The 17660-nt window shown below is 46.6% G+C and overlaps 1 protein-coding gene across 2 annotated transcripts in view; it reads right to left on the bottom strand.

Annotated features, from left to right (window-relative positions):
- Positions 1–17660, bottom strand: part of CHD7 (chromodomain helicase DNA binding protein 7) — a 794978-nt gene that overhangs the window by 248946 nt on the left and 528372 nt on the right. For both annotated transcript variants that reach the window (XM_086965786.1, XM_086965787.1), the window contains exons 7-8: positions 2475–2527; positions 911–1025 (exon numbers count right to left, since the gene is read on the bottom strand). In XM_086965786.1, the coding sequence (XP_086821912.1) occupies positions 911–1025; positions 2475–2527 (168 nt within the window). The remainder of the gene's footprint in view (positions 1–910; positions 1026–2474; positions 2528–17660) is intronic.

Genomic DNA, 17660 nt, shown 5'->3' with positions numbered 1-17660 from the left:
CCCAAGTGGTTAATGTAATGCAAAACAATTAAAGGGCAAATGCCAATAGCAGAAAATAAGACGTCTGGGAGCGACTATTCACTACTTGCTGTTCTACTCGTGTAAAACAAAGGTCAGAGAGAAATATTTTTGCCAACAAACTGACAAAAAAGCAGCAATGTCAACAAAGAAGGGTGATTACATGATGTTGAATAAAAACTGTAGTAGCCTATACAAAAGAAAGACAAGGGAGAAAACGGGGGTGGGTTGAGGAATAGTGTGATAGGGCTGACGCAATTTGTAGAGAAACCTAGTAACAAAATGTACCATTCCAGCTCTTATGTGCAAGCGAGGAGGATCATTAATTGAATATTAGTTCAGGGTGAAGTGGGCAATTTCGCGTTGCCAAGCTGCGAACTTAGCTGCCTCCATACCGACTCAACAATTAATGCTACCAGTATTAGTACAACACACATTTCCCACAGTCATATTCTTGAAAGGGGGTCTTCATTTTACGCTTATCTTCCCCATGGTTTTATATTCCTAGCGGTTTACCACTATGGCCAGAATTAAATTGCACTTTATGCGCCCAAAGTTTCACTTACAGTTTGATACAATTCTCCTGCTGGAGGTAAGAGCATTGAAAATGTAGATCTCGCAAAAACCAAAGGGACACGTGAATGAAGGGAGAACAAAACAAAACAACTCGCAGGACAGTGAAAGAGGGGGAATATGTTTCAACAAACATGCAATTTGTGAACTAGTTATATGCTAAGAACATACATGTGCTTTTTAACCAGAACAGATGTATAATTTTACAGGAGAAGATTTTAAGCATCAAAGCTTAGGATACTGCCAATATTTGTTCATAAAGATCACATGGCTTATTAACATGAAATAATTAGTAAACCAGTTTTGAAATAGTAGATACCTCTGAGAGGAACTTGTTCTGACCCTGTTTTGCCTTGAATCGTTTGATCTTTTGATGAATTCGTTTGTCCTTTTCCAGCTCTTCCACAGTTGCCCATTGACAATGAAGATAGGAGCTTAACATGGAATGAAAAAAGCACATATACATAAGAAACAAACAAAACAATGCTTTGGTCCTGTGTGCTGACTTTGCCTGCACAATGACACCCGCTTATGAGTCTCTTTTTTAGGGCACCATAAGCAGTCAACATTAAACACATATACAGAAACATTCAAGCAAGTGTATATTTGCTATAGTGTAAGCTACGGATACATTTTAAGTAACCTTATATCTAGGGACACATTAACTACTAATATAGGTTTCTGGTCAATCTATTGATAGGAAGCAGGATCCATACTTATCCTAGAAAGGAGGTCATGCATTCATTTACAAACTCATCACATGAAGCAGGAGGTCAACATCATGGGCAAATGCAGATGAGTTGAGGATACCACCAGAAGACTGTATCAATGAACAATATTTAACACACAACACCTTAAGCCCTGCTTACACATTTAAGACAAATGGTGTATAAAGAGGAGTACTATGAGGACAAGGAAATATGGTTGATTTAATACAGTGGAAATGAAAAAATACTTGAAAATAGAATTGAAGATAAAATGCTAACTGCTGCACTTGTCATTAGTATCTGTTCCTACCCAGCACTAAAAACTAAAATAGAACTAATAAGGATGAGTAAATAAGTGTGTTCAGGCTGAGATTTTAAGAAAAGGCCAAGGTAAAAGTAATCAACCGGTAGGGAGTTACAAACCTTACCTGCTCAAAAAGGATAAACATTTTGTAATTCTATGAAAGCATTTTCGGATTTTTTAAGTAATTTAAGAATGCACATTTTTTTATGTTTAACACAAATGCACCCAAATACGAGGGTTTGTATTTAATTTACAACATAGTCCAGCTACACACAGAAAAATCATTGCATAAATCTGGGTGCAAGTATTTAATCAATTTCCAGACAGCTCAGAAAACCGGGGCTTATCGGTGCTCTACCTTCATTTATTTGAACAGTAAAAAGCAGAACAAAACTTAAATAATTTCAAAAGTGCTGCCACCACTTAGAAATGATAATACAATAATTTATGTGCAGTTGTGCACTTCTAAACTGCGTGCAGATTTATCGGCAAAACCGATTGCTAAATGAGCGGGTGATCATGTGACCAGTGACTAAAAAGTAGTACACATTGCATGCTTACAAGCTTGTGAACTGCTTCAAATAACTTGATGTGCGACTTAAAGTGAAAGGGGCAAAACGTAACCTTAACAAAATCAATCCAAGATCTAATTATGAGGTCCAACAATACAAAATCTCAGAAAATTGTTGCCTTACTTCAGAGCCTAGAATGTTCTATTTTTATCGTCATTTCATCTCCATTTACAAATTACAATCCAGATTCACAAGCTTCTGTTTGTGTAAAGTGTTGTCCTACAACTTGGTTGAATGTGCGATTCGCGGCAGGATAAACAACGGAAAGAGCAGGTGGCAATTTATTAGTAAATTACTTACAAGTTTTTGTATTTTACATAAAACTCCTCTACTTCCTCTTCTACAGTCTCCATCTGCAATAAAAAAACATGAGAAGGTTTGAAGTTTTCAGATTAAAATGCAAGGCGGAGGAATAGAATAGGCTGGAAGACAGACAGCAGCTTTTCACGTACAATTGCGCTCGGATTACTATATCTTAAAAATACATGAATCATTTGAACGCCTCCTTAACTACATGCAGCTTCATTCATAACACGCCTCCTTACCACACGCAGCTTCATTCATAACAACCCGACCTCGAATCTGGCCTTCTACCAGACCCACAGTGTTAAGTAGATGCCAAGTATACCATTTTCTCATGCAGAAGCCAATTAGTAAGCGCACTTCAGAACGCCATATGTATTATTTTTGGCTGACTCATGACAGCTTAACATTTAGGGTTTGACTGTGTTTGAAATGCTATATTAAATGGAATTTTTACATTTTTATAGTTAATAAATGTAAAAGAAGCATGTAAAACCCAATCCACAGCAATGAAAGGAATTACATATATTAAAATGCCTTACATCCAAGACTTCTTCAAAGAGGCAAGAAACTACTAGGTATATACTGAACAAGACAGTAGCAAAACATGCAACATTTTAGAAAAGTGAATTTTCAACATTTCAGTAAGGTTTAAACTTTGAAGAAGTGGATAGTATTACTTTATTATTATTATTAATGGACATTTATTAAGCGCCTGGTTACTCCACTGGCGTGTCCCCGCGCTATGACAAGTGGAGTGACTGTCCCCCCTCCTCCCAACCAAGCTATCTGCTGAAAAGGTGTGTTTTAAGTTTTTTCCTAAACTGGACTTCGGAGGGTTCAAGCCGAAGTTCCAGCGGAAGATTATTCCAGCGCTTGGGAGCAAGGTATCTAAAGGATCTGCCTCCCATACGAGCTTTGAATATTCTTGGGACTTTTAACAGCCCGGTCTGCGAGGACCGAAGACTGCGTGCAGGCTCATAATGGGATACTAGGCTCTGGAGCGGAAGAGGTGCTTTGCCGTTCAAGATACGATGACAGGTGGCAAGGGCCTTAAACTCCACTCTCCTCTCGATGGGGAGCCAGTGGAGAGCCCGTAAGGCTGGTTTGGCAGATGCCCTCCTAGGGAGTCTGAGGACCAGCCGCGCTGCCGCATTTTGAAGAACCTGCAGGCGGCCGATGACCCTGCCTGTGGCCCCCAGATAGAGCAGGTTCCCATAATCAAGTCGGGAGGTGACCAAGGCATGCACCAGTGTCTGACGAGCAGAAATGGGAAGCAGATCTAATACTTTCCTAAGAGCTCTCAGAACACTGAAGCATATCCCTGCCACCCGACCGACCTGTGGGCCAAAGGTGAGGTCCTTATCCAGCCACACGCCAAGGTTCCTGGCCTCACGGCAGGGAGCAGGAACTTCCCCCAGACAGGGTGGCCACCACGCCGACGACCACGCAGACGGTGCACCCCCCACCACGAGCACCTCGGTCTTGCTCCCGTTTAACTTTAAACAGTTGGCAGACATCCAGGCAGCAAGGTCTTTCATGCAGTTCCTGAAGATGTCCGCCGCAAGTCCGGGCGCGCGCGATAGGGAGATGACCAACTGCGTGTCATCGACGTAGGACACCAAGCGGAGACCATACCCCTCCACGATAGCCGCCAGGGGGGAGACGTAGATGTTGAATAGAGTTGGGCTCAGGGACGAACCTTGAGGTACGCCCTGGCCCAACTCAATCTCCCTGGAGTAGCAGTCACCTAGTCTGACTTGAAAGCACCTCTCAGAAAGGAAGGACTTGATCCAGCCAAGCGCAGCTCCTGTCACCCCTCCTCCATTCAGACACTGTAGCAAGGTGGAATGTGCTACAGTGTCGAATGCTGCGCTTAAGTCTAGTAGGATCAATACCATTGTTTGGCCCTCGTCTACTCCCTGTCTGAGTGCTTCCACCGCCACGAGGAGAGCAGACTCCGTCGAGTGACGGGGGCGGAAGCCAAATTGCGAGTCGTGGAGTAGTGAAGCCGTCTCCACGAACTGCATAAGCTGTATGTTGGCTATTTTTTCCGCCACCTTCGCCATATAGGGAAGGAGGGAAATAGGACGGAGGTTATCCAGCTTTTCGAAGCTAACGTTGGTCTTCTTTTGCAGAGGAAGTACCACTGCCTGTTTCCAGGCCTTCGGGACCACCTGAGACTCAAAGGAGATGTCCAGTAGCTGACGCACATAGGGCTCTAGTACTGGCAAGCTGTCCTTTAGCCGACTGGGAGTGGTCGGATCTCTAGGGGAACCGGATTTTATGGATCCACAAATACGGAGAAGCTCCGTAGTGGAAGGAGTGACAAAAGTAGTTAGCCGATGTTCCCCTTCCATTCTTGGGAATTCCGAGGGGGCAGGACCACTGTCTGTCCTCTGGGGGAAGGAATTGTATATGTTGGAGACCTTGGTTGCAAAGAACTCAGCAATTCGATTGCAGGCCTCCATGGTGCAGAGTTTCTTAGGCACTGCGGCGGGTTTTCCTATTGCAATAGATTTATAAATAGAGAAAAGCTCCTTGGTGGACTGCTTTGCTTCCTCTATTTTATTGCAGTAGTACAATGATTTGGCCTTCCTAATCAGTGTGTGATAAGCACGTCTGCAAAGTATTACCTCTTGAGTGCATTGGGGCTAACGACGTTCGAACACCACAGAATGGAAAGGGGCGACCACTCGGTCCCCCCGAACGTATGGTCGGGTGCCCCGATCCTCCCGGGAAACCATTTTGGGCGGGAGGCGAGTCTCGGCTGGTATGCCCGAAGCGGCGTAGCCGTGGCGTGCCTTTTCCCACCCAAGAGGGGTTGTCCTAGACACCTACACCGTTGGCCACGCCCAGTAGGCGTACCTGGGGTGGGTACACGCCCTCCCGAAGAAGAATAAAGAGAGCGGGAATCCGAAGAAGCGTCCTCTTGTTCCTGTGCTTGGAAGGCTGCACCCACTCGCTGCTCGTGAGCCCTCGACGGAACAAGGAGCCATTTTTGAGAACTTGTAATTCTTGTGTTTCTCTTTCAGTGACTTTACAGCGAAGGGTCCAGGACCGTGTTGATCGACCCGGAGGGGATAATCGAAACCATGTCTGGCAAGAAGGCAGGAAAGGGTTCCGAGACAGACCAGGTGCTTCGCATGTTGGTGAACAGAATGGCGAGAATAGAACGAAGCATCTGACAAGTCCCAGCGCTTGGTCGGGATATGGCGGGCATTAAGAAGCAACTGGCCGCAATGAACAAGCCTGGTAACCCGAAGAAGGTAATAGGCCCGGCATTGCCAGGAGACGTCCCCGAGGGTAGAGGGAAACGGGTCAAGAGGAGGGCGGCGGCAGGGGAGGTTCCGGTCCCTGAGGTGCCCCCGGTCAGCCCTGCCATACCAGCTGATGACCTAGTACCAACCCCAGACGCGGGTCAACCGATTCCGGTTGTGATTACGCCTGCTAACGATGAGGATATGCCTCCTGAATTGGCCACCCAGTTGGCCGCATGGCTCAATAAGAAGGCAGGGGGTGCTACGGCGCCAGGAGACACGGCCGAAGAGGCCAAATTACTAATACAGCAGTTGCGGCAGTCGCGAGATGCCGCGAAGGCGAATCTCCCTCTTGTCTCCCCACAGGCGACACCAGAAGGACCGGCAGCTGGTCTCGAGAAAACGGCGGGAACAACGACTGCACCAGGTAAGCTCGCCTTGCCAGTGGCAGGGGAGGGCTCATTACCCTCAAGGCGGAAGAGGGTGGTTCAACATATCCCGATGGCCACAAAAGAATTGATCTGGGCAGACAAGTATGTCAATATGTTTTCATTGTTAACCGACCATCGCGAGATGGAGTATGCTAAAACACAGAAAGATTTGTGGCACCCGAGCGTCTGGAGCGCCAAGATGGCGGAGTTCAGGGTTGAGGAGACAATAACGAATTGGGCTAAGGCCTTTGCAATGTTTACTGCGATTATTGGTGAACGTAAGCCCGAGGTATTGCCCGAACTGTCTTGTTTTCAGGCACGTATAATGGATTTTTATGCAACGTATGAGGGGGGTGAATGGAAAGGTTACGACATGAAGTTCCGTAAAGCAAAAGAGTATGATTCCTCTCTGACATGGGATTGCCTCGACTCAATTTCTTGGCATAAACAGCTCCTGCCTGGGGCGGCAAGAACTTCCTCGCCAGGTGGGAATGGGTCGGGGGTTTCCCGCCAGAAGCCCGCGGTGCCCTTTCGAGCAGGCACCGGTGACGATCACCAGCCGAAAACCGGCGGGAATGGTGGAAAGCGGGGGGTCTGTTGGGGCTTCAATAGAGGCAATTGTAACAGACCGCAAGGTACATGTAGGTTCAAGCACGTGTGTGCGGGTTGTGGGAATTCCTCTCACACGGAGAGTTCATGCAGATCGAAAAATAGCGGGTCAGGAGGTAAAGGAGGGTCCAAGCAGGACTGAGGCGGATTGTTGGGTACAATTGCCTACTCCTGTTGATCTCATGGCTATGACTCCTTGGTTAAACAAATACCCTGATTATGTCTCCGCTGGGGTGTTGAGGAAGGGATTCTTATATGGCTTCCACATCCCGGCGGGGGATTTTCGTGGGGAACCTTTTTGCAAAAACCAGCTTTCAGCACAGCATAATCCAGGTGTGGTGGAAAGAAAAATCGCTAAAGAGGTGAGCCTAGGCCGAGTGGCTGGGCCTTTTCGGCTCCCGCCAGTGGCGAATTTCATCTGTTCCCCGCTAGGGTTGGTCCCCAAAAAGGACCCGGGGGAGTTTAGGCTGATCCATAATCTGTCTGCTCCAAGGGGTTTTTCAGTAAACGATGCTATTGACCCAGAAGTCTGTTCGGTGCGGTACGCATCGTTCGATGATGGCGTCACCATGTAAAAATCGCCTGGGCCCCGGGGCGCTGATGGCGAAATCAGATATCGAATCCGCGTTCCGGTTGCTCCCGGTACACCCACAGGATCAGCGTCTGCTAGGTTTTGCGTTCCAAGGACGTTATTACATGGATAAATGCATGCCGATGGGTTGCTCCATTTCTTGTGCTTATTTTGAAAAATGCAGCTGTTTCTTAGAGTGGGCATTCACCGAGGCCACGGGGCATAGGCATGTTATGCATTACCTAGATGACTTTCTGTTCTTGGGAGCAGCCGGCGACACGAAATGTGCGCAGGCGCTACAGGACTTTTGCATCCTCATGAGGGAGTTTGAAGTGCCATTGGCACCAGGTAAGACGGTTGGACCATCTACTTCACTTGAGTTTCTGGGAATTGAGCTCGATTCTGTGGAGGGATGTTTCCGTTTGCCAGTAGGAAAGGTATCTAAATTTAGGGCTTCCCTGAAACTTTGCCTTGGTAAGGCGAAAGTGACCCTGCACCAGTTACAGCAAGCAGTGGGTCAGCTTAACTTTGCCGAGAGTGATACCAATGGCCCGCCCCTTTTCACGCTCTATTGCACAAGCTATGGTTGGTCTCAAAGAAGGACACCACCGTACGAGACTGTCTGCAGAGGTTCGCCAGGACATGCGCATTTGGTTGGCATTCCTGGCGGATTTCAACGGTCGAGTGGTGTGGAACAAGCCGCCAGCGTCCTCGGACGAGCTGGGTTTGTGGACCGACTCGGCGGGGAGCATGGGATTTGGCGCCATCTTTGGTAATCGATGGTCGGCGCAAACATGGCCGATGTGGTGGCACACCAGCGGTCTCACAGGTAACATAGGGTTCCTTGAGCTATTCTTTATTTTTGTTGCTCTAATGGCATGGCCGAACGAGTTCCGAGACCGCTCGATGGTATTTTGGTTTGATAATATGACTGTTGCTGAGGCACATCGATGCCACCCCATTGACTAGGTTTCAGTTCCAGAGGGTGCTAGCACTGACAATCGCTGCGGCGGGCATGGACCCGTGCGATTTCGGGACCCACTCCTTTAGGATAGGGGCTGCTACTGAGGCTACAGCCAGGGGTCAGAATGCAGAAGAAGTGAAACAGTTAGGACGATGGTCCTCGAATTGTTTTAAAAGGTATGTGCGATTGCACATGTTGTGAAGTCAAGTTACATGCACTCACGCTTCTTGTCTTCTGTTTGATTTACAGTTTCGCGAGCATGTCATGCGGGGCGGAATTTGCAGTCAACCCAGTACCAGGGGACCAGCGGTCATGGATCACCGTCTGAGGAGAGAGTGGTTTGGGTCGTGGGCCACTCATACGTGAGGCGGGCTGGGGACGTATTCAAAGCAGGTGACGCGACTCGCGCAGCTGGGGAATGCGGGTACAGAGTGGCCTTCCATGGAAGGGGCGGGCTCTGTATTGACCAATTCGAACAGTTTATTGAGGGTCTCTTAGGGCGGCAGAGGTCACCGCCATCTGTAGTCGTAGTACACCTAGGGGGCAATGACTTGGTGACACGGGGTAGACGAGTATTACTCGAGCAGGTGTTGTCGGCCGTTAGCTGGTTGGCAAAAAGAATCCCGGGGTGCACGATTGCCTGGTCCCACATGATTCCCCGAAAGGTGTGGCGGGGGGGGGAGGGGGCTTTCAGTGTCAGCACTGAACCATTCAGTGAAGAAGGTTAACAACAAAATTGGTAGATTGTTTCGCTCGGCGCAGTTGCATAGCATTCCTCATGGGTGTATTCGGGGTGATCACATGTATCTGAATGATGGGGTTCACCTGTCCCGGGAGGGGAATGTTTTACTCATAGGAGACTTCATAGCATGGCTAAGGGGTTTGAGGAAGCATGACCTTTAGGAGGAGTTTGGGGGGGCCGGATAGCCGGTCAACTATCCGGCCTGTGGCGGTAAGGTCATGATCGGTGAGCAGTAATTTCAAGGTCCCTAGTGGGGGGGCGCCACCCACTATGGATGGGAGCGCCCGGGGGAAGGCGGCCATTGGCCCCTCCCACTGGGAGGCGGGACCCACTAAGGATGGGTCGCCTAAGGGGAGACGGCCATAGGCCCCTCCCAGGGGAGGAGGCGGCTATATTCCCCTCCTACGAATTTCCCGGGGCCCAGATATCCGCGACGGCGGATGTGATAGAGAGTGTGGGGGTGGGGGAGGGGGGGGGGGGGGTGGGGGAGGGGGGGGGGGGGGGGGGTGGGGGGGGGATAGTCCACGCTGTCCTTCCTACAGATACCTCACACGGGTGCTCGGACGACCTTTAAGATGGCGTCGAGCGGAAAGGAGGGGCCCCCAACAAGACAAGGGAAATTACAGTGGCAATGAGGGTACAGTCCTCTGCGCGGCCGCCCTCACACCGTGAGGGCGAGAGTTTTTGGTAGTAGGGATCTGACACCGGTTAAGACCTTGCCGTTGGCCCTTAATGCTAGGATGTACAATTTTAATTTAGAAAGTTTGCATTTGCAGGATGTTAGACTCGGCTAGGATACCTTTGTATTAGAGATTTGTTAAGGTTAGCCAAAGAACATGTCTTCATCGAAATGTAATAAATGAAAATTGTACATGATTATGAAACTTATTTAATGTTTTAATTTTGTTTCATATTTTAATAAATACGGCCGGGAGGGTGACTCCCTCCCGCCTTCCAAAAGTTCAGAACTGCGCCCGTCTTCCCATCCTTGGGTATTGCGTTGGGAGGGGGTGACGGGCATCCCGGCCATATGCAAAATTCACACATTTTCCGTTAAGAAGCTCACAACTATTATGATAGAAATGCATTAAATATGTACTAGCTTTCTAAAACGAATTCTCAAAATGTTGCACCCACAACAGACTGAGAGACCAATCATTTCTTTTTAGGGTAAACACAATTCTAACTTAGCATTAAGTTAGTATGCTATAGAAAATAGGTACTCTCCGGTCTAACTGTGAGAGGCAAGATGGCCGCGGACCGGTCACAGGAGCAGGTCGCTCCAAGCTCTCTCTCCCGACGGGCTTGAAAAATGACGGCAATTCACCAGGAAAATGTTGAGAACCGACTCTTTAAGAAAGCCTTTTCCCAAGTTTTGGCTTTACTGCACAAGAAGACTTTCAATAAGGTTTTACAGAGTACTTGGGTCGACCTAAAAGATATTCTGAAACATCCAGATATCGGAATAGCGAGAGCGAACAGTTTCAAGATGCCTCGGCGAGGAACTAAACTGAAAGACGCTAAAGATGCTAAAGACGCTTCAAAGGATACTGGAGCTGAAGCTGTAGTAGATACCACTAGACCACCCGATGCTTATGCCGTTACAAGGATGCAGGCGGCTAAGATGACCGACGTGGCAGTAGATTCAACAGTGGAATCAGCCCTCCTGAACAAGAAAACAAAAGAAAGGAAAAGATAAAGGAAAGAACGTTGAACAAAGAGCGGAGCTAAAGGCTGAGAGGAAGGCGGCAGTTGCGAGGGGAAAACTCACAAAAATGACCCCGAAAGTTACAGATGGTAAAGCACATAAAGTCATGAGCATGAGGCAGCCTACCTTGGTAGAAGCCTTCACAGGGGGGGCTGGGGCGGCCGCTGGAGACATCACAGGAAACGCCGCCATCCTCGTGGTTCATGGTGGCAGCATCCTAGAGCAGCACGGTGAAACGGCAGGGTCTTTCTCAGCAGTGCCGGAGGTGCGCGCGCAGGGAGTATCGAGCAGGACGTGTATGGATGCGCTGACACCAGAACTGGCTGGAACAGTGCCGGACGAGGAATCATTGCTAGAATTGCCCTCGGGAGTCGAGAAAGATACAGAAGATACAGAAGCCGCAAAAAAGGATTCGAATGCGCGCAGCAAGGTAAGCCGCGCCGAGAGCACTGTACGCTCAGAGGAGGGTCAAGAGACGAGACACACGTACATGCACATGCCGGCAGTACAGCAGACAGTATTACGGAGGGGCACACGGGGTGCGAGAATGCAGTTGGTGGTAATAAGGGCATCATCAACGCTTTAGAGGAGGGGGCCGATACAGAGAAAAGTGGCTCACAGGAGGGTTTAACTGGTCAGGACATACAAGTAGATACAGAGGCTAGTCAGCTCGCCCAAGGGACTTCAAACGACGATTGCTTTTTTTCAGTAAATGATGAAACAGGCACTTCAACTGGCTCCACAACGGAGAGTGGGGAGTTTGATGAGAGCTCAGCAGACAGTTTCTCAACTAATAATGATTCAGATATAGAGAAATCAGACTCAGAGGAATCAATTCAGCAGGTCTCCATAACCCAAAAGAGGAAACAGCAGCAGCAGAGAAGTCGTCGTAGATATAGGCGGAAGGATCCTGTCAGCCCAACGCAAGCAGAAGTGACAAAAAAACTGGTATGGGATTACTCAGCTACATCCAGTCTGTATCAAGAGGAGGGCCTGGGTCAGGGGGAGCCAAGGGATCAGCAGAAGAGCTCACAGGGGGCACACAATGAAGTTCCCACAATGGGTCTTCTATACGCTACTATGAAACAAATGCAGGGGGAAGCGAGGGTAGAGAGTAAAAGATCCAAGCAAGTGAATAAGAAAATTCGAAATTCGCTTAGCAAAATGAATAAGCTATATGGGGAGATGGCTGGAAGGGTCACTGAGGTGGAGAGGAGAACCGGTAAATTGGAAGAAGAGGTGACTAGGTGGCAGGAGTTCAGAGAGGCTCAGGAGAAGACTACGGAGGACATGCAGTGGAAACTTGAGGATTTTGTAAATAGACAGAGGCGCAACAACATCAGACTTCTGGGCATCCCGGAGGAGCAGAGGAGCAAGACCCAAGGTCCTTTGTAGTTACACTCTTTAAAGGGGCATTTTCGAAGATGGAGAAATGGAACTGGGATGTGGAAGTGCAGTGGGCACATAGGTATCCTCCAACACAAAATAAATCGTACGGTGGCTCACAGAAAGACAGGCCTAGAGCCATGTTGGTGTTCATGGGGAATTTTTTGGCTAGGCAGGACATTATGGACAGGGCCAAGCCACAGGATCACTGTAAAAATTAAGGGGATAACCTTTTTTGCACGCCCAGACTTTAGCCACGTCACCGTGGAAAGGAGGTGGAGGTTAAGGCATATGATCGACCCTTTCCAAAAATTAGGATGCGAGGCGTATCTTTTATTCCCTGCAAGGCTTAAAATATTAATGGATGGGCAGACAAGGATGTTTTTTTCGGAGATCAAGGCGCAGGCCTTCCTGGATGAACAGAGGGAAAAAAAAGACAGGGAGGTACCCGGACGGGTACTCAAGTTTCATGATAATAAGAAGATGTATGCTGTATAACCAAAGGCTTGATTTGGACATAAGTTGGACATAATTGGTGATCTTCTAAGGGGGGTTCTCCTTCTTCCTGTTTATGATTAAGATAAAAATGTACAGTTTAGATTGTGATAGGGATTTATATACAGGGAGGGAGAGGGATGCGACACTCAAGGGGCCAGGAAGCAGTCACACATAGGTCAGGACTGACCTATTTGCCTGTAAAGGGTTGGGGGGTGAAGGGGAGGGGACACAGGACAGGGGATAAGTATAGGACCAATCAGGGACAGGGGCATAGATATGGTAGGATCGTGGGATTTTAATATAGTTGCTGTACCTTGTGGTGGGAGGAGTGAATTGTCATCATGGTTAACACTTTGTTTAAATGAGCTCCAACATTAAGATATTATCACTCAATGTGTGTGGTCTCAGCGTTGCTCAAGGAAACACGTGCGGATTACATATGTTTACAGGAGACCCACATAGAGGGAAGTAAGCCCTTCTTGCTGGAACAATTAGGGTTCCGAGTGTTAGCTTACTCAAGAAAGGGCGCAAAGAATAGGGGGGTGGCCATCTTAACCAAATTGTTTGATACTCAGACAAGGAAAAAGTTAGAGGATCAATGGGGCAGGTGGGCTTTGATTGAATGTAGGATTGGGGAGGAATGGGTTACAATAGGATCAATATACGGTTCTACTGAGGACGACCCAGAATTGTTTGATTTTCTTGATATAGAACTGGCAACATGGGCACCAAAAGTAATATTAGCAGGAGATTTCAATATAAATGGGGCAACTGGGTTAGGTTTGGATACAAATGGTCAATATTTAGGCAGGAAAAAGAAAGTCTGTAGGGCAATTCGGAGTATGGCTAGTAATAATTCATTAGTTGGTATATGGGGAAAATTAAAACCAAAGGAACTGGGCGTTACATATTATTCGGCGCCGCATAAGATATGCGTTAGATTAGACTATTACTTCACTTCTGGCTCACTTTTACCCAATCTACATATAGATAGACTTCCACGCATCGTGTCGGACCATAACCCACTGATCTTGTTAATTAAAGGTGGGGGCTCAGGAGGCAGGAAAGGACTTGGACGTTTGAAAGGGAGCTTTTGGCAGATCAAAATTATATTACTCATATGCATACATGGATAAAATGGTTCTGGGATATCAACAGAGGGAGTACGACGGTTGGAAATGCATGGGATGCCTTTAAGGCAGAGGTCCGTGGCGAGACTCTTAGTTTTAGTTTGACAAAAACAGAAAAAGGAGAGGGTACTGTCAGAGCAATTAAATGGAGCTGTGACAGAGGCAGAGCAAAAGCTGGCGCACACCACTATAGACGGGAAATGTTTTGAGCAGCAAGTCTTAGAGGTTATGCTGGCTAAATCAGTGGCAGAAGAAAGAATAGCTATAAAGGCATCGAAAACTTTTTGTATGCAAAGAGAGAAATGCTACGAATATAGAGAAAGGGTGTGTCATACTTTGGCAGTAAGAACCAGACAAAGGGTAGCCAGGGGAGAAATCAAGGAAATAAGGGACGGTGGAGGTAACTTGGTTTCAGGAGGGAAAGAAATTATGGAGGCTTTTAGGCAGTTCCATTATAAGCTATACAAAGAAGAGCAGGACAGCACACCAGAGGGAATATACAGATATCTTCGGGATGTACCAAGTAAGGTAATAACAGAGGAGGATAGGGATATGTTGGAGGCCCCCTTAGAGGAAGAGGAAATATTGGAGGCCATGTTGAGTTTACCGTCAGGTAAGGCGGCCAGGCCGGATCGGATTCCAGGGGAATTTTATAAAATGTTCTTTAAGACATTGAAGGCGGATTTAATAAGGACAATCTCCGAGGCACAGAAAGGAACAACAATACCAGCTATTGGGCAGGGGCAGATATAATAATAATTCTTAAAAAAGGGAAACCACCAGCAGAGCCAGGCTCATACCGGCCAATAACCGTAATAAATTCAGATGTCAAAATGTTTTCAAAAGCACTAGCGACAAGATTATCTAGGGTAATAGAAGGCTTGGTGAGCAAGAATCAGCACGGGTTTATTCCACACAGGGGCACCACTCAGCACATTAGGAAAGTAATTACACTATTCGATGCACAGGGGTCGCACAGGGGGGGCGCAGGGGGACCGATGGCAGTTCTGTTGCTAGACGCCGAGAAGGCTTTTCATCGCGTGTCCTGGGAGTTCCTCTGGGCAATACTGAAGAAAGCCAGGTGTGGGGAAAGCTTTGTGAGAGCTGTGCAATCGCTATACAGGGCTCCCACAGCATGTATAAGGGTGAATGCGGGTCGCTCTATCCCCATTGAAATCTCACCTGGTACAAGGCAGGGCTGCCCGTGCTCACCTTTAGTGTTTGCTATGTATATAGATCAATTGATTCACAAACTGGAGCAAAATAATCCGATACAACCAATGGTAACAAAGGTGGGTCATTGTAAAGTCCTCGAGTATGCCGATGACGTGGCAGGTATTACACCTTCACCCACAGAGGCTATCAAGGCAATAGAGATAGAAGCAGACCAATTTGGACGGGTAGCAGACTATACTCTGAATAAAGCAAAAACTCAAATCATACTAAATGCACAAACAATTTGCACAGACTCACGGGTGGTTCCAGAGGGGGTATACTTGGGGGTGACTATCACAGCAGACTTGGATAGCCTAGTAGAGATAAACATGAACCCGATAATAAACAAAGCAAAGTGCGACCTTGATAGAGTGAACAATCTCCATATGTCAATAGTAGGACGGGTAAACTTTGTGAAAATGAATCTCCTCCCCAAGTTTTTATACCTATTTAGAACAATTCCTCTTTTTTTTAATTCTCTTTGTTTTACCATAATAGAACAAATGTTTAATCGTTTTATTTGGTCTCAAGGGAAAACCAGAAGAGCGCTAAGATACATGTCATTGCCAAGGGACGGGGGGGATGGGCTTTGCCGGATTTGAAATTATATTACTGGGCAGCGGCGTTACAGCAGATGATAGGCCTTTTGGGAGGGGCAGAAATGGAAGCAGAAAAACATACTGGATCTACAGAAATTTATGGGCTGGTTCTAGGTGGGGCTATGGAGAATGTTTTTTTAAAGTATACGGAGCCAAGCTATTTAAAAAAAACAAGATTTAAAACGGTTGATGCGGCTTATAGGATTTGGAAGGCCTTTAAGAAGAGTTTCGGCTTGGGTAGATTTAATGCACATACCAGATTAGCTAAAAACCCCACAATACCACAGGAAATTTTCGCGGATGCAACCTTTGGGGAGTGGGAACGACTGGGGGTAAGGAAGGCGAGAGATCTTTTAGAGCCTGCAGGAATGCGACAATTCTCAGACCTCCAAGGGGTATTTTGAATTAACTCAAGGAATTTTTTTAAGTACTTACAGGCCAGAAGCTTTCTAGCTGGTAAGGCGGGTGGTGCTCGAGGATTTGAGATGAACACAATAATGAAGATTATTGAGGTGGGACAAGGCTGTACAATTAAAAGGCTATATGCAGAACTTATTCGGAATAGAGAAGATGACTTAGAAAAGGTCGAAGTAAAATGGATGAACAGAGTAGGGATAGCTCGGGGGGTGTTTGGAAAGTCATTACAACTAGGTCAAGAAATTCTCCGCCCTTCAGCTCTGCAAGCTCAGCATTTTAAAACTTAATACACATACTATACACCAGCTAAAATTGCACAATGGGGGGGAACTCTGGGGATAACGTGCCCTCGGTGTGACAGTACTGATGGGGATATAACTCATATGTTTGCTACATGCCCTGGCTTGCTGCCTCTGATAGGTGTTATTGAGTCATTTCTGGAAAGGTCACTGAACCTGAAAGTGAAGGTAACACCAGAGCTGATATTGTTACGGGTTGCAAACGGGATACCTCAATGTAAACAAGAATATTTTCTGTCTGTAGCTATGGCGATACTTCGCTTATGCATTGCCTCTGCTTGGAAGGATAGAACCCCCCCCTAATGTGCAGCAATGGATAGCTAGGTTGTTACAAAGCTATAATATAGAAAAATCTATTTATGCAAGGAAGGGGAAAAGGGGTAGAGCACTGGGGCTGCAAATATGGTATCCAATCACTGAATGGAGGGAGGGGATGGGTACATAGGATGCTGGGGGCTTCCCCACTTTTCCAATAATATTTCAGGGTCTCGTTCAAGTCGGGTAACCTTGGTTTTTTACTTTTACATGTATTATCTTTTTCTGCTCTCTCTTTTCCTTCCTTTCTTCAGTATAATTTATTTTTCATGGTTTCTCTCTTTTCTCTATTCTTGCTAAAGGGGGGGGGGGGGAGTAGGGGGAGGTGTAAAAATTGTTGTAAAATTTTCAATAAAAATATTTTTTTTTAAAAGAATAGGTACTCTCCTACATTAATTCAATTTTATCGACAAAATACAAGCTTACAACCCTACCTTTAATCCTATTCTTGCTCAATGTGTGCAAAAGTCTAGTTTTTTTGCGAGAAACATTACTGAACTCTTTTCTGATGCAGGAGAAGGTGGGGATACTTCAGTCTATTTATTTCCCTGGTGACCCAGTGAAAATTATTTGACTGGCATGTCTTTTCCCTTGTGGAACAACGCTGCCACTCATAAGGACATATAGCTACTTTCTCATTTAAAAACAAATTCCTATCACAAATGTCACAGTGACTAGCCTGTAATCAGCAGACACCTCCCAGTTGCTAGCCTGTTTTCATAACGGCAGCCAGGTTGAAGGAGTGCAGGCAAGCAGGAAAAGATAGGCCATTATTCAATGCAAAGAAAGGTGGAGCAGCTCCCCATCACCTTGAACATGAGCCCACATGGACTTTATTAACCCAACACCTATAAATATATAATCCCTTTCCCCCCATAATTTTCTACTGCAGTCAAACTACCACCGTTTTGAAATTCTGTAGTTGGACATTTTTGAAAGGGTATTAGATTCGCAACAGTTACTTAAAGGAAAAATAATGGTTTCCAACATATTTTTAGGGAAGATGTGGATCACAATTGAGAATTATACGTTTATAAAG

The sequence above is a fragment of the Lissotriton vulgaris genome, chromosome 4_1, assembly GCF_964263255.1.
Source record: "Lissotriton vulgaris chromosome 4_1, aLisVul1.2, whole genome shotgun sequence".
Lineage (NCBI taxonomy): Eukaryota > Metazoa > Chordata > Amphibia > Caudata > Salamandridae > Lissotriton > Lissotriton vulgaris.
The sequence above is the reverse complement of the archived record's forward strand: the minus strand, read 5'-3'. Positions and strand labels throughout refer to the sequence as shown.